Source organism: Podarcis erhardii (assembly GCF_964252035.2).
Source record: "Podarcis erhardii genome assembly, chromosome: 2".
Classification (NCBI taxonomy): Eukaryota; Metazoa; Chordata; class Lepidosauria; order Squamata; family Lacertidae; genus Podarcis; species Podarcis erhardii.
Window position 1 is genome coordinate 69675336 of NC_138498.1, and position 26058 is coordinate 69701393.

Consider the following 26058-nt stretch of genomic DNA (forward strand, 5'->3'; position numbering starts at 1 on the left):
TCAAGGCAGCACATCACAGTAAGAATACACCTTGAGGAGTCGATACGCAGCTCCCCTGCAGCGATTTGCATAACTTGATGGGTTTCTGAGGATTCCAGCATTCTTTTCTTTAAAAAATTGTGTACATTTTGAGCTCTTTTGGTTGCTATGAAACTTGACAGCTCAAACTGCTTGCTGAGTTATAGAAAAAGATAGATCTTCCAATATGGCCTTGGGCAAATCATATAACTGCAATGATTTCCCATGACCTTACCTCCTTGAAAGTACATCATCTTATAACTTAAGAGTTGCAGGTGATCTCTTGGAAATCACCTTCAGATTTGAGGAAACAAGAAACCACAAGCAGAGAACTAAATATTGTCTCAGGGTCTGCATGGCGATTTTGAGGGAAGCAGCAGTCAGGGGCACAGCAAACAGACAACAGGACTCCTGTAATCCACACTGCAGCTGCATGCAGTCTGTGCTAGTCACCTGCCTATCCACAGTGCAGGGAGAAATGGTCAGGGAGCTAACTTAAGTGATGCAACCCACACCACCCAAGAGATGCAGAGCAACTTTCCATTCCTACTTTGTTAACAACTTGGGACCAGTTTACACATGAGATGGCCTACATGTTTCCACTCATCCACTTCGGCCAGAGGAATTGGCACTACTACAGGCGCCACATAAAACATTGGTAAGAACTCAATTGTTAAGTGTGCCATCACCTGCACTCTGAAACTCTCTGCCTATTGAGATCAAGCAGGTCCCTCAGAAGATACCCTTTGGCCAAGAAGTGGATCCTTTTGGTTCAGCATATTTTCCTAGCATCAAAACCGAGTATAGCTCACATCCTTTACAACTATTGGGGAACCATAAACGAAACAGATTATATCAAGTGTCTAGGTATACTGCTTACATTTTGCAGCAGACTTCCTATTGCCTTTATCTAGGGCTTCCTCCCCACCCCACTAAATATCTATTCTCGTTTACCAGCCATGCTATTTTTTGTGTGAAGGATCCTATTAATGGAAATAATTTATTGTACGTTGGCCCTTCCAAGAAGTGATGAAGCTTTTCCCTGCGCCAGTTCTGTTACTTTTTTATGCTGCATCAGTGCCACTTCTCTCGGTGTTGAAGCTTTATTAAAAAAAACAGCACCAGCACCAGCATGGCTGCAGCTCAGAGAACTGAAGACTGTGTCATTCTGTGCACCTGAGATGTGGCTGCAGGAAGGAAAAGAATGGTACCCTGCCTTGACCTATTATGGAGCTGGACAGCTTTAGCTTTGTGGTCGCTGCGGCGGAGGAATAAAGCTGGAGGGCATATTGAGAACAAAAAGGCTTGGGGAAGGTAACAGCCAGTCTGTTGCAATGTTCTTGTCTGAACAGTCCTTGGAAATATTTGCAGATTGGAAGGGAAATGAAAGGCTTCTTTCTGTTTTATACCGAGGCTGGGCAAGGCATCAGGGGGTCTGAAAGGGAAAACTGCAGCTGTGAGACCTAAGTATCTTGCTCTCTGCCCCAAGGGGGAGCTTGCTCAAGGGGGAGCTGCTGGCCTGCACTTTGCTGCACTTCAGCATCACTACAAATGCTCAGAGAGAAGAGCAAGACTAACACACTTGCTGCCCCAAGTGGAGAAACAAATGGTGCCCATCCACACCTTACCAGGCAAACACTTTAAGAGGACTGACTGCACCGTTCAGATATTTACAGTGGTACCTTGGGTCTCAAACGTAATCCATTTTGGAAGTCTGTTCGACTTCTGAAAGGTTAAAAAACCAAGGTGCAGCTTTCGATTGGCGCAGGCGCCCCGGAATCAATAGCCGACAGCTGCATCGGATGTTCGGCTTCTGAAAAACGTTCAAAAACCGGAACACTTACTTCCGGGTTTTTGGCGTTCAGGAGCCGATTTGTTCGTCAACTAAGACGTTTGAGAACCAAGGTTCCACTGTATTTTATTTCATAAAATGTATACATAGGATTGTTTTTTTTTAAAAAAAAAAACAACCTTCAAAGCCATTTACAGAACGATAAAGCAAGAAAAGCAAGAAAAAAATTACAATCCTAATTTAAAATATGCAAAAGTTGTAATACTAAAATAGATAAAAATTACCACAACTTTGCCAAGTACCTAGGTAGGCTTTGTTAGGAGTGCCCTACTCTCGTGTAGAACCCTGGCAGAGACACATGCCTGACTGGCATGTTCTCTCCCTCCTGGTCGGCCAGGAGCTTCAAGAGCTTTCTCCAACCCGAACATCACAGCAACTGATGCCTTGGAGACATCAGCGCACTTAGGGATCCGCAGAGTCTTCACAGTTTGCGTAACAGAACCAACAGCACAGCATTTTGGCTAATCTACTTTATTTACATATTGTAAATATGGAGCATTCTGACTTAGCTCCTTCCTCTTTCTCATCAGACAGCAAAGAGAGAAAGAACAAAAGACAATAGTCCCACTTCACGGAACACAGTAATACCAAAACATCCTGTCTCCGTCACTTCCCACACTGTGGAATGAAAACATACACTGTCATGTGATAGACAACAATCCCATGACTGCAGACATGGAGAATGAATCTCCAACATCCTCCCCCGATTCATGAACTGTGTTGCACATAGTATACACCTGTATCATCTGTTCCACCTTTGGGCCATACCATGTCATACTTCTGACTAGTCTTGGCATCATAGCTCTCCTGACTATCAAGAAGTTTCACACCTGGCTTTGTTGGGACTCGAACCCTAGCCTCGTTCCTCTCTGAGGAATCGGTGCTGGCACACATGGCCTTTGGACGTGGTCCAGCTTCCTTGCCCAAGGAAACAGTGTCCAGTCCAAGGAAGCAGCATTTTGGCTAATCTACTTTATTTACATATAATACACTCGGAGCATTCTGACTTAGCTCCTTCCTCTTTCTCATCAGCAAAGAGAGAAAGAACAAAAGACAATAGTCCCACTTCACGGAAGAGAGTAATACCAAAACATCCTGTGTCCGTCACTTCCCACATTGTTGAATGAAAACATACACCGTCATGAGATAGACAACAATCCCATGACTGCAGACATGGGGAAGGAATCTACAACAGGCTTGTCTAAACAAGAATGTTTTTAGTAGGTGTCAAAGAAAACACAGTGAAGAAACTTGTTTGATGTCAATAGGCAGGGAGTTCCAAAGTGCACACTAAATGACTGAGTTCTTACAAATGTAGAACAGATATTAAGTGGCACCTGTATGTTCCACCAATTGAAGCAGTCAAGTGGGCACATATAAGGTAAGGCAATCGTGTAAGTAAACTGGTCCCAAGTTGTTCAGGGTTTTATATACTAATAGTAACACCTTGAACTTACCGTATTTTTCGCTCCATAGGACGCACTTTTTCCACTCCGAAAATTAAGGGGAAATGTGTGTGCGTCCTATAGAGCGAATGCAGGCTGCGCCGCTAAGCCCAAAGGCAGAACAGGGAGACGGAGCACTGCGGAGCGCTCCATCTCGCTGTTCTAGCTTGGGGACGGCTGCGCGCAAAGCCTCTCCAGGGCAGCGGGGTGCCTTTACCCCGCTGTCCTGCAGAGGCTAGCAAGGCTGTTTCCAAGCCAGAACAGCGAGACGGAGGGCTCCGTCTTGCTCTTCTAGCTTAGGGATGCCTGCGCGCAAAGCCTCTGCAGGGCAGCGGGGCACTGCGCTCCAAAGGCTTCGGGGATCTTTGAGGCTGGCGGTGGGGGAAAGCAGCGCTTCCCCCCACCACCAGCCCCACAAGCTCGGGTGAATGCACCTTGAACACACCTTGTTTTAGAGGGGGAGAACAAGAGAAAAAAAATTTCCCCTGTTCTCCCCCTCCTATGGTCCGGTGCATCCTATGGTCCGGTGCGTCCTATAGAGCGAAAAATACGGTAGTTCGGTAGCAAATTGGCAACCAGTGCCAATCTCTGAGCACAGGTGTTGTATGTTGCCAAGGCCTCACTCCAATCAGCAATTGTGCTGCAGCATTCTGCACTAACTGAAGCTTCTGAATCAAGCATGAGGGAAGCCCCACATAGAATGCACTGCAGTAATCCAGTCTAGAAGTAACCAATGCATGAACTAGTGTGGCAAGGCTTTCCTAGTCCAGGATCAGCCATAGATATCAAACAAGTTACAGTTGGGAAATAATGCTTCTAGCCACTGAGGCTTCCTGAGTGGCAGAGTTGGATCCAGAACATTAGTTCCTGCCTGCCCTCATCTATTTCCACATGATAGGTGCTTCGACCTGCTAAATGGAAGGGCCATTCATGTCCAAGGGTGGAACTGCAGCTACCTGATCAGCAGAGGCCAAGGGGCACAAGGGGCTAACTGAGCCCCACCTGGTCCTGTAAGGCTGCTGACTCCAGCCTGGCTGCTCAGTCTGAGCAATTCTTTTTCCCAAGCACAGACTATGCTGTCAGGTGGCTTATTCTGGTACACCTGCTTTGCTGTATGCTTCCCAGCTTGCCTGCAGGCTTGATGAATTGCAATAGTGCCTATGAAGGTGCTCTGCATGTTTCCTAAATATAGATTCCAGATAGACTTGCCATAGAATAAATGGGTCAGCTTAGGGCAACATCTCCAAACAACTTAAATGGGCAACCGTGCCTGTGCTCTGAGCCACAGCAACAGTGTGCAGACAAAAGACATACAGCTGCAACTAGTGAACAAATGGCTCTAAGTATCATCCAAGCTGAAACAGCTTCTTTAGGTTACAAGCTTTAAACAAGAGCCAGCAAATTTACCCTAAGAAGTAACAGAACTGTAGACGGATAGCCACAGAGGTTCCTTTATAATAGAAAACACTGAAAGATGATAAGAGTTTATATAGTACCAGAGATCTCTGGAGTAAATCCAATTAAGAGGTCCTGAAAGTGGATCACTGACCCTTAAGCCAACAGAACGGAAGAAGTGCAGCAGCCCTCTTGAAGCAAATCAAGAGGGAGGATGGTGCACAGAGCTTTGATTTTCTCCCGCACTGTGCTACTGGCCTGATCACAGGGCAGCCAAATATGAGCATGTAATTCTGAAGGAACTAATCAAGTGGTGGGGATGCAAAACAAAGAATACCAGGCAAGCTCAGTTCAGCAAGCTTCAGGCAAGGCTGTGCCAGCTTTTCAGGGAACATAGGAAGCTGCCTTGTACAGAGTCAGATCATTGGTCCCCCTTGATCAATATTGTCTACCCTGACAGGCAGCTGCTCTCCAGGGGTTCAGGGAGCCCCTCCACTTGGAGATGCAGGGGATTGAACTTGGGACCTTTTGCTTGCAAGGCAGATGCTCTACCACTGAGCTATGGCTCTATGAAGGCGCCCCAAGTAACTTCACAGATGTAAGCTTACTGGGATGGAGGAATCCCAGCCCCCCGCATCCTCAGCTATTCCATGAAGATTCCGATTTACCAGGTTACAGATACAGGTGACTCCCCACTTACGCGTGGGTTATGTCCCCGTGCCCCACATGCATAAGTGGAAATGGCATAAGTGAGGAAGCACCCCTAAACACCCTTTTGATGCCTTCTCTGCCACTCTCTCTTAAACCAGATCAAAAATACTGTACCAAAAATACCTACAACAGGAATTGGAAGCTCTGGGGCTGGCTGGAGGATGCACAGGAAAGCAGCTGCTGCTGGTGTACTACCACGCACATCAGCAGTTAGGTGGGGAGGCTGAGCAACCTAAACAAAGCCCCACTGCACCTCCAGTCTCTTAGGGGCTTCCTCCACCCTCACCGATGTCCTCTCTGAGCTCCAGGGAGGTTCTCCTCATGAGCCACAAGAACTCCCCAGCTCTCTCCCTCCATTTCCTGGTATGAATTGAATTATTTAATTATTTCCAGGCACTGTGCATAGACACGGTTGCTCACAAGTATGTGTGAACATGCCGGTATTGTGTGGAGGACCAGGAGGATATCTTTGCTTTCAGCCTTGAGGGAATAAGTAGCCAGGAACTAGGGAGGTCATGGGAAGGGTTAAGAGGCACAGTAGCTTTAGCCCCTTCAAAGAAGGGAAAGGGATGGTATTAGGTGGAGAGAAGGCAAAGGCTCCAGGAGGGAAGAGAAAATGGGGCGGGGGTGGGTGGGGTTTGTATGAAAAGGAGTGAGAAGTAGATTGGATTCTATTTTGGTTTGGGAGATAATTTCTTAATATTGCATTTGCCTAATTTCTCCGATTTCCAAGATCCCAAACCCATGCATTAAATTTCATTCTCTGCATGTGACTCGTTATCATTACTATTATAGCACATTGTTTTAGGAACCATCAATATGCTGATGACACCCAGCTCTCCCTCTCTCAAGTCTATCAGTATCAGGAGAGGGAGTGAAGGTGCTGAGCTGGTGCCTGGAGGTGGTAGTGGGTAGGGTGTGGACAAGCACACTGAAACTGAACCCAGAGGAGATGAAGGTCCTATGGGTGGGGTTTTGTGTGACAGCCTATTGTGGGTGAGGTTGCACTGTCCTCCAAGGAGCAAGCTCACTGTGGGTGGGGGCTATGCTAGAATGATCATTCCTAGGTGAGCTTAGTGACTACGACTGCCTACAACCTGCTTTTGTTGGTACACCAACTACAACCTTGTCTGGACAAAGATAGCCTAGCTATAGTTTTCTATGCTCTGGTAACCTCCAGGGTGGACTACTGTAATGTGCTTTAAGTTGAGCTGCCCCGGAAGATGACCTAGAAGTTGCCACTAATGCAGAATGCAGCAGCCAGGGTGAGAGTAGCTGCATATAGCTCATATTCCCAAACAGCTGCACTGGTTGCCACTTGTCTGCCAGGCCTATTTCAAGGTTCTTCTGTTGACATTTAAGCCCTGAATGACCTGATCCCCAACTATTTGAAAGAATACCCTGCCCTGGATCGAGCTGCTTCTGCATTAAGATCAGTGAGTGAGGCTTTCCTTGTGGTCCTTGCCTTAAATTAAGTCTGTTGGGGGGGTCCATGGGAAAGCCTTTTTGGTGGCAGCTCTGCATCTGTGGAATGATCTCCCCAACTTTATACACCAGGCAAAACTCACCTTTTTTGCAGCCTTTTAGAGGCTGATACATTAGGCCATTTTGTAATTATGATACTGCTAATTATGTTCCTTATATATTTTATAAGAATTATATTTTATATTCTTGCTTATTATGTAGCATATTGTCTTATTTTGTTGCAAACCGCCCTGTGACCATTTCTGGTGAAGAGTGGTACAGAAATCTCTGAATAAATAAATGTTGTATTAATGGTTCCAATGAAGACCTGCTTAGATGCTGCATAGCTTCCCCAGGCATGGTGAAAGTGAAGACTTCCTTTTTGTTGCAGTTGGGATCTCTGCCTGCATCTCAATCTGTGCTTAAGGTCTTAGAAATGATAATGCTACATAAGTCAGAATTGTTTTCCCTGTATTATTATTCAATTTATATACTGTCCTTTACCCAAAGATCCCAGGGTGGCATGAATATCAGTGAGCCTGTGTTGTGTGCAGGGCATAAAGGTATACAAAAGTACACAGATGCCTCAACAGTAGGAAGGCAACAGGGAGGCATTGTGACCCAAAGCCGCCTCCTTAGAGCCCACAAACACTTGTTAGGATTCCTTTTTTTTAAAAAAATATAATATTACTTTTATTAGAAAATTCCTACTCCTTATTGCCGCAGAGAGATATATGAATAATTAATGGCAAATGAGTTTAATGGCAGAAAGCAAAGTATAAAAAGCAGCCCCAATTCACTGCATTTAACATTCGCGATATCTAATTTTGCACACCAAGGTGTTTAAAGGTGAAGTCAAGTTTTTCACATTTGAGGTCAACAATTTCGGAATAGGAATCATGCCTACTAATAATTTATTTCAGCTTGGCTCGACAAATTTAACAAAACAAAAAAAGCTTTGCCAATTATGTTAATCACTTGCTATTAAACATGCAAACTGGCAACAGGCCTTTGGCTTATGATGTATTTCTAATGTGGTCCTCAGGTTTCCCCTACCTTAACGAAAGGAAAGCCAGGCACTGCATTAGCAGATTTCATATAGTGACTAATAGCTCAACATAAAATCGCCATGTCTGTGGGAAAACGGGATTGATATCCTCGTTAATTAAAACACAAAAAGTGTTACCCCATTTGAGGTAGATAATTAATAGTGAACAGTCTTTCTGTGTATGCATTCGCATTCAATCTGCTCAAAGCTATATTTGCTGGGGTATCCGAAAGCATTTCCCAGCACTCTACAAGCTGAAAGATTACAATAGCCATAAAGGATGTTGTCTGTTTCCAAAGGGCACAAAGGAAGTGAAGGAGTCTAAAGTTGCAATCCTAAGCACACTTGCAAAGGAGTAAGAGGTTCTGAATAGATATGCCCAGGATGGCACTGGAAGTATTGAGGGTGCTCTTTGTAAGAGGCAGAACCTGTGTGCTGTACTACTTAGCCGCTGCCTAGAGAAACTTTTCACAGGGGGTAGCTCTTTTACCCCACCAGCAGACACTGGGGATTTCTGCCAGAACCACAGGCAGCATTTCTCATGACAGGAGCAAGTCTGGCAAGAGGTTCAGCGGGCCTGGAGCCAGACGTGAGCTGTGAATGAGAAACAACAGCCAGCCAAGAATGAAGCGCCAGGGCTCACTAACAGGCACAGCAGAAATGATAGGAGAGGATGTGATAGAGCTGTGTTGAACAAATCACAGGGCCTGAAGGGTTGACTGAGATGCTGGGCCTCGGAGGCCCAGAGCAGGATGCATGGATGTGGGCATGCAAACTGTCAGGTGCCACAGGGCACTGGCTCCCTACACCACCAGGGCTCCTGGTCAGAAGAGGGAACTGCAGGCTGAGAGGTTCACTGCACAGGAAGCCAGGCAGCACTGGACAGCCAATCTGCTGCCACTGGCGTTTATGAAAGATTCTCACTTCCCTCTGTGTGCACAGCTTGTATTTGAGGGAGGCTGCTCAGTCCTTCCTCTGCACGCCCAGACTATGGCCCTTGTCTCCATCCTGCCTACCTCTGTGGTACTTGCATACCCTTCGGAACTGAACACATGACACACACTCATGATTTGTCAGGATTTGTGTTTTTTTAAGTATAGAATATGCTGCACTAGGACAAGCCATCAGACTGGGTGACACACTAGGTCCCTTTTGACTCTCTGATTTTAAGAATTTGCCCAAGACTAGTCCCAAATGGACTACTCTAGCTAATTCCACAACTGACAAACAAATACAGACGTGTGGGGCAAGATCTCCAAATGACCAGCATGAACAAGCGGCACATAAGAACAGGTGCTTAGCAAACCTGGAGCATCTTCAGTTGGGTCCTCTCTGGTGCCATTACAATACATGGCGTGCACCTCAATTTCCGAAACTGGGAATGTGCGATCACACAGTGGACACGGAATAGGTTCGTCACCAAGAAAGCTTCCCGCAGACACTGTTTCCCCAGCACCTTCAGCTGCATCAGCCTGAGAAAGAGAGGAAGAGAAGGGGCAAGTTGATCTAGTTGCAGTTTCAACAATCATCCTAGTTCCCTTGATCTGCAGTTTCTGAATCTCTCCAGATTCTGGGCTTCCATCACCAGTTTTCATTCCTACTGAACAGGTCAGATCTAAGAACCCTGCAGTGATGAGCACACTCAACAGACCTAATATCTTATGCTTACTTCAAAAGTTACCGTGCCCTCCCAAATCACTATGACGCTCCCTCTGGAGAGCCACATGTTCTATTTAAAGCATAGATCACCTGCATCGCCACTGTGGCTCTCTTGGGAAAGCATAAAACACTCTTAAATTGAGAAAGTCTGAGTGCCAGCGAGAAAAAAACACACAACTGACAGAAAATTAAAGCACCCAATTCAGAGTCAGTCAGTCCCTTGTTGGCAGTACTGCCTTCAGAGTGTGGACCCGTCCAGGATGAAAAGAAACTGCCAACTTCACACTCATTGCTAGCTTGAGTCAGTGAGAAATGTTCACCGAGTTAGATCATGGTCTGCATAGCAGCAAGTTGCATGTGTATTCGTGAGGTGGAGGCGTGTTGCTGTTCTATACACAAGCTTGGGCATTTTATTTATTTTTACCAAAGTACAGCCATCTTATACGATGTCAGGTTTTCCAAATCCAAAGGTTAAGCTACAAGACTGAGTGTTGCAATGGGACATACACTTGAAATTACTGGCTGGTCCTTTGATCACAATTCCATTCAATGATGTTTCTTGGAGGAAAAGAGACTCTAGGTATCTTGTGGCTTCCACCTGTAAATTTTCCCTTTAGTGACTCCCAGCTAGGTTCAAATTATATGTACAATTTTTGAAATGTTGCTAAAATGCTTTTTCAAAGCAGCTTGACCCAGAAAATCAAGCTGTATCTGAATATGGGAGATTCCCCAACCAGCCCACAAAAGGAGAGTGTGGCTTTGTCCCTGGGAAAACAACACCTGGGCTTGAAATGCAGCTTACCGAATGTGGTGAACAAGTGGCTCATTTGGCCCTCTGATGGAGATCACTACCAAGGGACTGATAATTTAAAGAACTCTGGTACCTAAGAATTGCGTGTGCTATTTTTACACTTATTTTGTTACATTTTACGTTCAAGGATTTTCTCTCAATAAACCCTGTTTTAATATGATCTTTTTGTTGCTTTTCAATAAAACATAGCTGCCACTAGAGAGAGAGAGCTAGGTATCATCTTGGGACTGTGCTACTTGGATATTCTCAAGGCAGGGAACTATGAGGGCTTGGAGCACAAAAATGTAAAAATTGTCATGCAGGATCAGGCCAGGTGCTGCTGCTGCCTCCTGCCCTGTTGGTGGGTTTCCTAGAAACATCTGGAAAGTCACTGCTGAAAGTAGAAGGCTGGATTAGATGGGCACTTGGTCTGATCAGCAGAGCTTCTCTCACATTCTTAGTAACTGTCCAACTAGCTCAGCAGCCTGAGCTTCCCATGGGCATCCGGATGGTCTCTGTTAAAGCCAAACCAGACAAGACTGAGATAGCCACTGCTGCTTGCTCTTAAACAGCTGGTGGTCATAATGAACTGGCTCTGAATATCATCTACAATTGTGTCTAACTGGAGTTGCAAATGTTTGAAACAATCCTGAGGTCAGTAAGTAAGGGAAGCATAGTTTTCATGACTGTTCCAGGTACACCTGTTAGCCTATCTGGGTGTATACTTTTCACCTTTGCATCCCAACCTTTATCCCAGGCAATTCAGGGCTGAGTACACGGAGCAGAGGTTAAGCTTGCCCAAGGCTATGCTGTGAGCTCTGCGGCAGATTTGACTTAACTCTCCCTAGTCCAGGTCCTGCACTCTATCCACCCCACCGACTTTCTAGTGACAAATATGTGGAAGAGTTACAGCAGTTACTTTGAATTAACTCCCAAATCCTCACTGGGCCTTGGGTTTGTGAGTGAGAAGCATGCTGGTCCAACCAGATCAGCCCCTAGTTTTGTGGCAGGGATACAGGATGGGACCAAGAAAACACATGGGAGTTCTTTCTTGGCTTTTTTGTAGGATAAAGTTAAGTACTATTATCTGCATGTCATTAAATACACCCATTTTTTTAATATCCCCAACAGTCTCAGAACCACAGTGCATTTCTCCCTCTGAAACGCACAGCCTCTGCCTTGAACTATTCATGTCTGAAAGAGGCAGAAGGCTGACTACTGCCATCTTATTTCTTAATACTGGAAGACTTCTACATAATGTCAGCCTATCTCAAAGGTTCCTAAACATTCAAAAGCAAAGAAGATTTGCCAGAACCATTAAAACGTCTGTTTAAATATTAAACCAGCTAGATGGAACCTGTGGGAAATATTCTAGGATTGGTGATTTTTATTGGGGTGAGACAAGCAGACACTCTCTCTCTCTTACACATACACAGAAACTGTCATCTGTGTCCTTATAACTGCACAGTTCCAAGGAAACCATCACTAGACGTGAGCCTGACTGACTGCTTAGGCATGCTTCATGTTTTGTTTTATGAGTGGTCCCCATTATGTAGGCCTGTTGCTTAGCAGCTTCATTGCAGAATCTACATTGTCAAGCAAGAGCCTAATTCTATGTGAGGAATTTCATTGACTTATTGAAGACTGCTTTGTATATGTGGGGGTGTGTATGATTGGCTGGTGTTTTCTTAAAGCCCAATCTCATATGTGCCAAATTCCCTGCTGACAGGTGATCAGTACCAAACTGCAGGGACCGTCAACAATTGTTTCAGGCAAAAGTCATTTTTAAAAAATCCTTTTCTAAAGAGACCTGACTCCAAAGTGGAAAAAATTGCTCTGTGCATTCTGCAGTTATTAAGCTACACTACAGCTACTACTGCTACACCATACATTCCTAGTATTTTGCATCTCGGCATTGCTACATCTTGCTAAGTGATTTGAGGCTGTGGTGTGTCGTGAAGACATGCCAAACACAAAACAAGACATGCCAACGATAAGGAGTTCTGATCAAATCAGTGTTAATCTAATAAGATGACACATCTACAGATGTGAAGAGCTCTCCGCTCCTTCCCATTTCCACACAGCCTTGCAGATCACATCCTTTGCAAATACCAGGTGTCCAAATAAACTGCTTACACTCCCACAGTAAATAACTCAATTGTAAATGTAAATGTGGAATTGTGTAGCAACACATCAGCCCCCTCTCCCCACCCCCCTCCCCGAGAATGACTTTTGACAAGCCCTGGGAGGACGGCTGAGAGAAGCCTTAACCGCATGACTGGCTGCCCACCCAGCAAAGGGGAAAGCAGAACCATCCCACGCCAGTGCTTACAAGAAGAGATGCCCTGAGCGACTGAGGCCGCCTCCGTTCAAACAGGGCTCGTGCCTATGGGCCAGCAGCAGAGGCAGGAGATCAGGCTGGCTGGTGTATGGCTCAGCTCCCATTATCCACTGAGCCATATAATACAAGGTTCAAATCCTGCCACAGCGTTCAAGTCCTTCTGATCACCCAAGTTAACACCGGAAGGCCTAAAATGGGCTACTGACCTATCCTTAGGGCCTTTCTGAGCACTTGCTGTCTTTCTGTCTGGATAGGTTTTTTAAGGCACAAATCCCACCCAGGAACTAGTCCCATAACACAAGAGACAACTCACTAGTTATGGTTTCCCTAGAGGTCCCTAAGTTTCATAATCACTATGCAAACATAGCATAGGCTGTAAGAGTTCAGATACTCACTGGGTGCACTATCCCACTCAGTGACAATGCCTAACTGATGAATGGCACACAACGTAAAAAACCTGAGCTATTATGAAGTTCATTAAGGTACCTGTTACAATGTGATGCTGCTTCTACATGTTAACAGTCATCATCATGGAGACAGACAACCCTGTACAGGCTGAAGACTCCAAGAATTAGCCTTTTACATATGAATCATCTTGTCAAGTGCTCTCCAATTCACCTAGATTTATGTATCCTGCCAGAATAGTACTTGAAAATCCCTTTTATATTCCCACCAGCAGCAACCTAAATAGGCATTATTTTTATATTACCAGAAACAGCCATTGAAGTCAGAAGTCACTGTTGTGACAGCGGCATGGTGACTGCAGCACAGGTGTGGTGATTCAGGAAAGCAGAGCAAAGACAACAGCATTCATTTGGCAATGAGACAAGCAAGAAAGGCCTTTCTCTGGATTAATCTAGAGCCACATCCAAGATAAATCATGACTGCGAAGACTTCTTTTAAGGTAATAGTCAGAAGGCCGGCACGGGCACAGTGAGCACCCCAAAATTAAGCAGCAGCAGCATTCAGACCAGTGCCAAATCTTAAAGCCCTCTGCCCACTCCCCTCTTGTGTACATGTGCTCTACTGTCAAAGCCTCAAAGCTGTAAAGAGCCAATAGCAACAGCTTAATCACACTGCAGAGTCACAGTTTTGCCAACATGCTTGCAACCTCTTTGTTCAGTCAGACATGTGCAGCTCGGGGACAAGCAACTAGCTCCCTTTCCCTCGTTGGGCCCAGTGGTGTCCTTTGGCACATCGCAACCCATGTAGCACATTGAATAGGTGTCGCCCGCAAGATGACAAACGTGAGAAAGTCAACAGCAATCCCTTCCGCTAACAAAGGTGCTAGGCTTGTAGTCCATGGCCGCATAGATGGAGGAAAAGAAACGAAAGGGAGGAGTTGCTGACAAAGGGAGGGAGAACAACAGGAGCCCCCCCACACACACACTCCTACACAAACATTTCCTAGCAGGTTGCATAGTTTGCAAAGCAGCTCATTTTGGGAGACAGGCAGGAAACGAGACTCTGCATTCCAGACGCTTCACTGGCTGTTAGCCCTTAGGGATTTGCTTACCTGCAGAGAGACATCTTTGCTGGATGAATGGATTTCTCCGCTCTCAGGCTCAATAGCTTGCAATGGACTCGGCTGGGTCTCTGTAACAGAAGCCTCCCATGTTAGCAGCAGCTCAGCCCCTCCCTATTATTCTCCACAAGCCCCCCTCCAACCCCCCAGCACATTCCACACTAGCTGATAAAACTTATCCCATTTGCTTTACAGTGTCTTCACAGTTTCTAAACATTTTTTAGACTTGTCACAAATGTTAGCAGACAACGTGCAACAACATAACTGGAGTAGAAGTTTAAAGCTATAGTGCAGCAGTGTGTGGATAAGGCTACTGCCACGCTGCAGCTTAACAGGGAGCAGGAATCAATAGGGCATGTAGGTTGTGCGCCAGGGTAGGTTTTGCTGGCGAGCAGCACAATGCAGGAGCAAACGCTTCAACTTGGGAGAAAGGCAACACACCTATTGCTTTGCTGTACAGCTTGCCTTTCCTTTGTACCCGCTCTGCCTCTTTGTTAGAACACCACCCCTCAGTTATTACCAACAATGAAAACCTCATCCAGTCTCCTGCAGGGAACCTCACAATTAAACCTGTTCCTGTATGAGATGTGACACTGAAAAAAGGTTTGCTTTAGAAAAATAATTTTGAAATCAGATTGGGTCTTGAAGAGAACAATTTAACCTTGAACAATTTTCTTGCTTACTGAATGTAAGAAAATTCCTTTCCCCTAGCATGATTTTGAAAATGTATGCTCAGGGCAGATGGATTTGTAAGCATTGCTGTATGACTGATTTGCTCTGAACTGGAGGAGGGGGCAGGGAAAATACATCATTCAGGATGTCACTGACAAACCCAGCAGGTGGGGACCGCTGGCTCTTCTAACAGGAGGTAACCCTCCTGTTAAAGCCGTAGTAGTTGACACCCCTGGCTTTGAGTGTCCAAACAATGATTAACAATTGCAGCTTCATTAAACACAGGACTGCAAAAGGCAGAGGAGGAAGTTCATTTGCTCATCCTGAGAGGAAGACATATTTCATTCAGTTTCTAAAAGATAAGCTCAGGAGTCCTTCTCCCAGTATGTTTAACCAAGGAATATAAACTAACATAAACACTTACATAAGTGGTTCTAGGACAAAACTAAGAGGCTCAGCAGGTGGTGCTCAGTGTCACACTTGTTCTGCGGCCAAGCAAATAAATGATGACAGTGCCAGCATACTAGCAGCATCCTTCATGGTGCTCCAAGGGAGGCATTCCAGTGAAGCAAGAAGTCCACAGGAAACAGCATGAAGCCCCTCTCCAGGGTACCATTGATGCAACCACCCAAATGAAAGAGCAGAAAGGGAGTTGAGTCAGCCCCCTTCCTCCTGCCTGCACCTGGACACACTAGGGCTGGAATGGCAAGGGACCAGAAGGATTTTGCGTTTTCCTAAGGAATTGATCAGGCCTTTTTCAAGGGATCCACCTACCAAACCTACCAGTTTGACCTCATGATTTACAACCTGCTAAGCAGCACAGCTTTATCTGCAACTAAAGGATGTTGATTTTCTTGGCTCAAAACCACAAATGAATTGTTAGAGGGCTCATACCAGGGCAAAGAGTGATTTCTTCCTCAGCTTGATTCTCTGCGGCCATGTCTGGGCTTCTCCTACTGTCCAACGGGGTCAAGGCAGAAATGCTATTGAAATGCAAACACAGAATAAACCAGTGTCACAACATGCAGGCCTGTGAAAGTCAGCTGCAGCCTTGGGAGCTCTGATTATCCAAGAAAGGCAGCAGGAGAGAATGCAGAAAGTTACAGGCTTGAAAGAAGCATCCCAAACAAGACGACCGTGGAGAAGCCCTTCTTCCCTAGAGACACTTTCTAAAGCAAAAGAAAGGGTCATTGTGTCATGCAAGAGAAGTAAGAATATCTACTCAGAACTGCAAAGGCTTCTTTGATGCTTTCTGCTTTTGGTCACAGGAGTACTGCAGGTAGCAGAGCAGCCTAATCCTTAGCGAGGAGTGGGAAGAGGTGGAGATCTGTTTGACACTGAACTCTTCTCTCTCCCATCCTTTACTGCTATTCTCTCCCCCCCCCAAAAAATTTCATCACTGCACACAGCTCTCTAAAGCAGCAGGAATCTGACACAACTCAAAGCTTCCCTACAGCAAAGTTCTGCCAACACAAACCAAGCAGCTCTTTTATGCAGCATTTAACTGTGCCTGGCTCCTCTCATTTTGACCTTCCAGTGCCGCCATTTTCTCTGCAAAGCACAGTCGCTCCACGTCACGGGAAGACACAGGCTGAGCCACTGTGACATTGCCACCCTGTCAACCTTACGAGTTCTATGTGGCTTTCCTATTGGATTGATCAAGTATGCAAGTGCACACTTGAAAAACACGAATCTCCACACTGACAAAAGGAAAGATTTATTAAACTCAGCTATGAGCCTCGGAGAGTAGGGAACAGCCACCACAGATTTATGATAAATAAGAAAATCCTGATGGGAAACCACAAGTGACTTCTCTCGCTCTCTCGCTAAATAAACCATCTCAAAGCATTTGTTATGAGCCCAAGCTGAGGACAGCTTATGCTGTGTAAACCATCAAGACTCACTTCAAAAGGCCTCACACTAAACAATTTGCTATGACATTTATAAAATGGGCTAATCAATTTGAAGTCAACCCACATTGCTTGCTACACCAACTATCTCCCAGTAACAAAGCATATAATCATTTATTAAAATCTCAATCTAGCATACTTTGCACAACACAGGAAACAACAAAGCTGAGTGGCCAATGGAAAATGGGGGAGGAAGATGCCGTTGGCTAAAGCTGCTTTCAAAATTACTCCAGCAGCATAAGAACCAAAGAGCATCTGAAGCCCGCTGACCAGGTTGCCTGTGCTCTGCCCAGCGCAGGGCTCTGCTGGCAAACTGCCAGGTGCCAGATGGCCACACTTAATGTGCACAAAACTGAGAATACTGCAGCCACTGTCATCTTAATGCAGATGTGCCGTCTGATCAAATTAGATGTCGCAGCACGTAATGGTCAATCTTGATCCCAGCAGCCTGATGAGGGCAGCCGCCGGCTGCATTGCAAAGTTCCCGGGGTCACAGCGTGGCAAGTGGGATGTACTTTGAGATCCCTGCTTGCGGCTTGAAAAATGTGCAAGGCACCCAATGTAAACAGAGGAGACTAATCCCATTACCTACAGTCTGAGGGGGAAATGGAACAAGCCTTAAGGGTAGAAGCCTCACACCAGTGCCACTTGTTGTTTATATGAGTGCTGTCCCTGGATGGAGCTAGGGGGATTTTTTCCAATCAAGCTCTGGCTAATGAGTACTTGAAATATTACGCCCTAGTGAGGAAACAGGGGCATTATATATCTCTCTCTCTTTCCCCACGCAGTCCCAGAACCTCCTGACAGCTGTGATGGCAAAGAAAGGCATCCACACTTGAATCTCTCCTCCCAAGTATGATCACCATAAGGGTGAAACTGCCATCCTCCTTATTAGACTATGTACATAGGAGAGCTTACCCCACTGCAGGGTGGGAAGAGCTATCACATTAGTCAGTCTGCTCCCCTCATTGAGCATTCAGCCAAAATGCTGTTGGATCAATGAGAAGAGAGGATATCAGGCAGAGAAAAACCAGTGGCCTCATGCCAAGAGCATTTTAATTATAAAACCTGGGAAAACTAACCCAAGAATCAAGGAACTTCTCACAGCTAGACTTGTGGCTGAGCAGCAAATATTGAAATCTTCCTGGCAAATTACTTCATGAATCTTCCCCTATCTGCACCATCTCCTACCGTTTCCTTCATTTCCTGATCTCTACTGCAAGCCATCCCAGCCAGTATGCTTTACTCCTGGGCTCTGGGAACCTTTAAGGCGGCAGTCCTCCCAGGAGGTATTCCAGAAATGGCCACCATGCTGTGCCCTGCCAGAAAAAGCAGCAGCAGCAGCAGGGGCCCAAATGCAAGACACAGGCAGCAGCCTCCCCAACTTGTTATTTAATCATCTGAAGCAAACAGAGTTTGGACCCTCCCCAACCACACATGCTACTTGCTCATACTTGAATTGGTTGTTCTCCCGGAACATGGCTTGCTGTCTCAAGGAGATAAATGTGCTGCCACTATTACGATATGCTTTCTTGGTCTTGTCTTCTGTTCTTGCCTCTTCAAAGAACTGCATATATATATTACATATTATATATATTTAAATACTGCTCCGCCATGCTGTTTGCATACCCGCTGAGACTTGCTGAAACTCATCTTTCAACCAGCCACAATTTATTGCTTTGTGGTGTCAAATCAAATTAAATTAGCTCCTTAGGCCAAGGATTGAACTTTATTATCTTTACTGCAATGGCTACTTCTTGCTTTACATTTTTAAGACACAGGTACTGTTGAGGGTCATACGTCTCTGTTTGACATTAGACACAAATATACTGCAAGAATGATAACGCATGCTGAGATTTCAGGCAGAATATCCATTCAAGGCTCTGAGTCGCACACATTTGACACTATACAAACAGAAATTAGGTTCCTTTGCCCGCTTATCACATTCCAGCACAGTATAGTTACAACCTGAAATATACAACAGCCACAGGCATCAAAAAACTAAATTTCTGTGCAACAGCTTCTGAAGAAGATCCCAGTAAGACCAGGTCATTCCAGCAGGCTTATTATCTCCCATAATGAACTACTTTGATATACACCTACTTACCTCTGGGTAATCTGCATGGGCTCCCTTTCTTCAAGCACATCTTCTGCAAACAGCACTTGGGTGGCCTAAGGAGAAAGAAAATAATCAAACCAGCCAATCTTTCAATGGCAGCTCAATACTTCTAAGCTAGCACGTCCACTGTAAGAAAAAAGTAGGGCAGCAGCAACATAAAGTCCTTCAGAGACCGGAAATATATCTGTGCAATAAGAATCAGCTAACCGTGTAAACGTGCATTTAAAAGGGTTTGAAGGTCATTTGGTCATAGAATCATAAAACTTGGAAGAAACCAGATAGTTACCATGACCAACCTGTCACTGTAAGGTAGGATCCACATACCAACCCATATCCAGACACTGTGCCACAAGCAAAGAGTTGCATCAAAAAAGGCACATTATGCTGCATGAACCAGGAGACAAAGGCAAAGACAGGTTTGGACCCTCCCCAACCACACATGCTACTTGCTCATACTTGAATTGGTTGTTCTCCCGGAACATGGCTTGCTGTCTCAAGGAAAGCATTAAGCTCGAAGGGTTAACTTCAGAAGCAAAACACTTGCAAAATTCACAGCTGAGACAGAAGCTGTCAGGAACACACTGAAAAGCAAAGATGTTGGTTGCAACATTGTCCTTAGCTGGAACATAAACAGAAAGAACTATCTCGCAAGATGTTCTGAGAACTCGTAGCTCAGAACTAACTGTAAACTAGTCCTATGCCAGAATTAGCCAAGTAATTACATTACTGGGAAATGCATTACCATTACATGTCAATGGAAGCCACTGAAACAATTAATTAAGTAGCACTCTAACTGTATAAACCGTGTGCAAATGTATTTTACTCTAAAAAGCTGTGCATTAAATGGCTCTTTGAATTTCAGAATCCTACCCATCTTCCTGCAAAGAGATCCAGGTGTTGTATCTTCCTTAGGTAAATAAAAAATTGAATCACACCTGTCCATGCTCTCTAACATGCCACTTTCTTGATATAAAGGGGAAGGGGGGGAATCTGTAGGTGGAATCTGAAAGGTTCTGTGACATAGTAATGTTCAACCTTTCAGACTATCTTTAACCTCATCCGGCAATACAAAACCAACTTTTAATTTTTTACTGTACTGTAGTTTTGCCTCTTTTCTTTCCACTTTTCTCTTTCGCTCTTCCTCTCACTTTCTCTACATCCCAACTTTTTCCTATTCTCTTGCCTACTCTTGGATCAGGCACAAGCCACAACTGAAGTTTAATGCTTTTGCCACCACTTGGTCTCCTTCCCAATATGCACCAAGGTTTTTAAATAGCCAGCAGCATTGTAGGAGTGCAGGAAGTTGCCTTATACTGAGTAAGTTGCCTTATACTTATACCACTGCTAGTTAGCTCAGTATGGTCTACATCAGGCATAGACAAACTCGGCCCTCCAGATGTTCAGGACTACAACTCCCATCATCCCTAGCTAACAGGACCAATGGTCAGGGATGATGGGAGTTGTAGTCCCAAAACATCTGGAGGGCCGAGTTTGCCTATGCCTGGTCTACATTGACAGGCAGCAGCTCTTCAGGGTTTCAGACAGAATCCCTGCCAGCCCTGTCTGGAGATGCTGGAGATTAAACCAAAGAGCTTCTGCCTTAAAAGCAGATGTTCTACAGTCCTTCCCCAAATAAGAACTCAGATAAGTTGCCACAGGAAAGGGGGTCAAGAAATGAAAGAATGGGGATGCTGGTAGACTCCTCTAATTTTTTCATTCTTATATTTTGCCCTATTCTTATATCAAGCCATCCGTCACTGAGCCATCCATCACTGAACTTCCTATTTCCTGTGTTAGACTCCAAATGCAGTTGTCATGGGGTTTTGCATTCTACCCCTGCTCATTCCATATTAAACTAACTTCATCTCTCATACATCATGCACAAATAAATATTTTCACACACATCAAGAGCATCTAGCCTCACTGGTCTTCAACAGGTGGGTCAGGACCCACTAGTTGGTCATGGCTTGATTGAAGGTGGGTCGCAACAGCAGTACTACCACCATGCAAATAGAATCACAGAACCATAGACTGGAAAGGGACCACAAGGGTCATCTAGTCCAACCCCCTGCAATGTAGTAATCTCTTGCCCAACGTGGGGCTCAAAATCACAACACTGACATTAGGAGTCTCATGCCTGTCTAAGCTATCAAGCCACCTTGTGGGCTTATATAGTACAAGATTAAGAAATGGGTCCCCAAATGCATGCTTGGGTTAAAATTGGGCCTGGGTGTGAAAGGTTGAAAATACCTGATCTTCTACAGCTTTCTTTTACAGATGTTTCTATCTTATTGATGGCTCTCCCACTTTTGGCTCTGGACCCCAATAGATTTTTCCCATGAGTCAATAGTTATTTACAGTGGTACCTCGGGTTAAGTACTTAATTCGTTCCGGAGGTCCATACTTAACCTGAAACTGTGTTCTTAACCTGAAGCACCACTTTAGCCAATGGGGCCTCCTGCTGCTGCCACGCCACCGGAGCACGATTTCTGTTCTTATCCTGAAGCTCAGTTCTTAACCTGATTTCTGGGTCAGCGGAGTCTGTAACCTGAAGCGTATGTAACCTGAAGCGTATATAACCCGAGGTACCACTGTATAGAAAAAAGGTTCCCCTGAGCAAAGGCACTGTAGAATTATATATAAGAATTTATGCAATCTTATTACTCCTACTCTTCATCTTCAGCGGTTGCTGAACAACTTGGTAGGTTTCTGGAGGAAACATCGGCATTAGATCCATTTCAGTCCGGTTTCCGTCCTGGTTTTGGGACGGAGACGGCTCTGGTTGCCCTAACAGATGATCTCCGTAGACAACTGGATCGAGGCGGGTCAGGACTGCTGATCCTTTTAGATTTGTCAGCAGCCTTTGACATGGTCAATCATGATCTTCTGGACCACCGCCTCGCAGACGTGGGGATACAGGGCATAGCCCGTAACTGGTTGTGCTCTTTTATCTCTGGTCGGGGACAGAGGGTGGCACTAGGGAGGGAAATGTCGTCGCGACACTCCTTGGTGTGTGGAGTGCCGCAGGGCGCAATTCTCTCCCCAATGCTTTTTAACATCTTTATGCGCCCCCTTGCCCAGATTATCCAGAGCTTTGGGCTGGGCTGTCACCAATATGCTGATGACACTCAGCTCTATCCGCTGATGGATGGCCACACCGACTCGACCCCGAACACACTGACCAGATGCTTGGAAGCTGTGGCTGGATGGTTTCGTGGGAGCCGATTGAAACTAAATCCTTCAAAGACAGAGGTCCTATGGCTAGGTCAGGATGGCATGGGGATGAGGGACCAACTCCCTTCTCTTGCGGGGGCCCAATTAGTGCCATTGCCTTCCATTAAGAGTTTGGGTGTAATCCTTGACGCCTCCCTTTCCATGGAGGCGCAGGTTACAGCAACAGCCAAGGCGACATTTTTCCACCTTCGCCGCATCAAGCAGTTGGTCCCTTACCTTTCCTGCCCCGACTTGGCCACAGTGATCCATGCGACGGTCATCTCCAGGCTTGACTACTGTAATTCGCTCTATGCGGGGCTGCCCTTGAAGCTGTCCCAGAAACTCCAGCGGTTACAGAATGCTGCAGCGAGGCTCCTCACAGGGTCTCTGCCATGGGAGCATATTCACCAAGTGCTTTTCAAGCTGCACTGGCTCCCGGTGGAGTACAGGGTCAGATTTAAGGTGCTGCTTTTGACCTTTAAAGCTCTTCACGGCCTAGGACCCTCGTACCTACGGGACCGCCTCTCCCGGTATACCCCACGGAGAGCCTCAAGGTCCATAAATAGCAACACCCTAGTGGTCCCGGGCCCTAAGGAAGTTAGATTGGCTTCAACCAGAGCCAGGGCCTTTTCAACTCTGGCTCCGGCCTAGTGGAACGCTCTGCCTCATGAGACCAGGGCCCTGCAGAATCTGATTTCTTTCCGCAGGGCCTGTAAGACAGAGTTGTTCCGCCTGGCCTTTGGCTTGGAGCCAATTTGATTCCCTCTCTCTCTCTCTCTCTCTCTCTCTCTCTCTCTTTTCTTTTCCTTCTCCTCCTGCGATGAGGCTACATTTTAATATTTTAATGTTCCATTATTTTAATGCTGTATTTTATTTTTGTTTTTAAGTTGTAATCATTCATCTTGTTTTTATTATTGCTTGTAAGCCGCTCTGAGCCCGGCCTTGGCTGGGGAGGGCGGGGTATAAATAAAAAATTATTATTATTATTATTATTATTATTATTATTATCTGTTAAAAAGTAGGTGCATATTGTTCTTCAATAGTCACCTGTAGGAAATATTGACCTATAGATCAAATATGAATTAAGACAAGAATGCAATGTTCTATGCATTGCTTTAAATAATTGTTCTAAACATCCCAGCTACCATCCACACAAGCATATGCTGACTGCATTTACAGCAATCTCACAAGAAACCTGTAACGGTCTATGTTTATGTTTATTTTGTCCTGAGAACATCTGGTCTTATGTGTTGGAAGACCCTCCCATCCAGTGTATGGTATATGGGGTGTATGATTTGGGTTGGGTCCAGAGTTTATTGCGTGGTGCACATTACAATATTTTTATTCTTTCTACATACACCAGATATTATTGGAGCACCGTGCTAGACCCAAATGAAGCACTGGAAGCTGGAAGTGATGCTGTGGCAACCATAAAGACACATGTGGGTAATCACACAAAGAACTATGGGTTTTGTATTCCACCCTGGCAAATAGTTTGCCTTGCTGCATGGCAGGGCTTGCTCTAGATAAGATGTATATAAATTGTGATCATACACAAAGCTATATGATTGCTATAAATTCCCACTTGTTTCCAACTTTTGGGGTGTTGACTTTACCCAAAATTGTACTGAACATTGTTTGTTATTTACGGGAAGAACAAGAAGCGGTCGATAAAGTGGCAGTGGTGGGAACTTGTAAGGTAATGATGTTACATCAGGCGTGCAGTATCCCTAGAATTTACGAACAACAAGAAAGGAAGAGACAGAGACATGGGGTTGTTGTTTTCAGTAGAGGCCCACATCTGCCATAACATCTAGTTTCAATCTATTCTAGGCAATGAATCATGAAAGCCGTTCATCTAAAGAGACAACAGAGGTATATATCGTTTCCCAAAGAACAGCAGGAAGCAGAGTCTGAAGGGGTAGCTCAAGCACACTGTCCATTTTAGCAGCATTTCACCATAGCAGGATGGAGCGAGGAACCACTAGGGAAGGCTTGAAGGAAACGGTAGTTACTGTCTTGATTAACAGCTTTGCAATTCGGCAGATGCAGGGGGCATAGTCAAACAGGCTTGCCAGCAGCTCAAACCGCCAGGAAAAGCACGATGCAGATTTAACATCCCAGGCTAGAACGGATTCAGCTGTACTGGAATAGCAACAAGTCAGAAGCGGGGGGGGGAGGGAAGAGGTAGCAGCCGCCCGGACTCAACAGCTAAGGAGACACTTTGGCACCTTAAATACATTAGGACTTACACTACTGTCAACACAAAGGGTGCTGAAACAGTGACAAAGAACGCCGGTGGGTAATTATGGCGGAGAAAAATGTAGTGCTCAAATGAGGCTTAAAACATGGAAAAGTGGTCTTTGAATTACCTGCCATCAGCTCCATGTTCCATTACATGGCGGAAGAAAGAAAAGGGGTGTTAAGAATCACCTGCCGCAAAGCATACTGTCATACTCGGCTGAAGCCCTGCCTTGGCTTCTCTGCTATACCTTAAGGTGCTTTAGTGTATATTTATGAGTTGGAACTTGAGCTTTTTACATTTTAATTGTGTTTTCAGGTTGCCCCAACAACCCCATTTGTTTCTCACAGCCCTAGAGCCATTTTAAATGTCAAATCTATTACTCTCCGTTTTTGCTGGAAGACTGCTTAAGACTTGTGCACTCAACGCCTGCATTCCTTGAGGATGTAGTCAAAAGGGACACTGAATCTTGCGTTATGGTGCGCCTTCTTCCAGGAACTCGTTTAGGGCTTAAAAATAGAAAGGCTGTGGCTCCGCGGTCCATGTAGCTCAGCATCTTCCACACTGACTGGCAATAGATTTCCAAGATTTCAGACAGTGTTCTCTCCCAGCTCTACTGAACCTGAGATTTTTTGAAAGCAGAGCAGATGCTCTACCACTGGGTGGTGACTCTTCCCCAGCTGCTTTGTGTACAGAAGGCCCTGGGTTCAGTTCTTGGCATCTCCAGACAGCGCTCAGAAAGACCCTTATCAGAAACTCTGGGGAGTTGCTACTTCACAGTGTAGAGCAGCAATGAGGAACGTTGGTCCTCCAGATGTAGTTGAACTACAATTCCCACCAGCTGTTGCAAGCACAAGGTTGGGAGTTGTAGTTCAGCAACCCCTAGAGGGTCAAAGGTTCCCCACATCTGATGTAGACAATGCTGAGCTAGACGGACCAATGGTCTGACTCTGTATAAAGCGTCTCCCCGTGTTCCTAAGAATGGCTTTGAAGAAGCTGGGGTATATCTAACTTCTGTGCTTAGATGTATCAGCTCATCACAGTCTCCCATTTGACAGCTTCCTATATTATTAATTCCCTTTCTTGGCTACCAGTGCTATCAGGCCTTTGGGGTTTTCCTAGATTTTCATCAGAACTTCACATGCCACACACACACAAAAATCCAGGCTAAGTAAGGCCTGGATTTCCAACAACTGAGGCAGAGAGATAAAAACAGCTTTGACACAAAAACACTCGGTCATCTCGGTCATCTCCATCTATCATAAACGAGCAAAAATAGGGCACAAGTCCAACATTTTCTCCTTCGCAGGTCACCTTTAAGGTGTGTTTAAATATAGCCTCTCTGGATCCAAAACTGTGAAACCAGAAGCAAGGCTGCACTGCACTTTTGCTTCTGAAAGAAAATGCAGACATGACAGTTTTTCCTCAGCACGTTCAATATTACAAGACAGAATATAAATATCACAAAACAAGTTAAGTATCTTTCCATCACTAGGGTAAACAATCAAATACACTTGAAAATAGTAACAACAAGGTTGAGCTTCAGTCAGAGCGAAGATAAAGTTATACAATGATCTAGCAGCGAAGTCATTATGAAAAATGAGGGTTGGAAAAGGCTGACACAAACCTAAAATACAGCAGCAATAAATACTTC

The 26058-nt window shown here is 45.2% G+C and overlaps 1 protein-coding gene across 3 annotated transcripts in view; it reads right to left on the reverse strand.

Moving 5' to 3' along the window:
- The window catches only part of UIMC1 (ubiquitin interaction motif containing 1), an 85771-nt gene that overhangs the window by 17352 nt on the left and 42361 nt on the right, over positions 1 to 26058 (reverse strand). For all 3 annotated transcript variants that reach the window (XM_081850206.1, XM_081850205.1, XM_081850204.1), the window contains exons 6-9: positions 18938 to 19002; positions 15815 to 15903; positions 14240 to 14319; positions 9240 to 9405 (exon numbers count right to left, since the gene is read on the reverse strand). In XM_081850206.1, coding sequence (XP_081706332.1) covers positions 9240 to 9405; positions 14240 to 14319; positions 15815 to 15903; positions 18938 to 19002 — 400 coding nt within the window. The remainder of the gene's footprint in view (positions 1 to 9239; positions 9406 to 14239; positions 14320 to 15814; positions 15904 to 18937; positions 19003 to 26058) is intronic.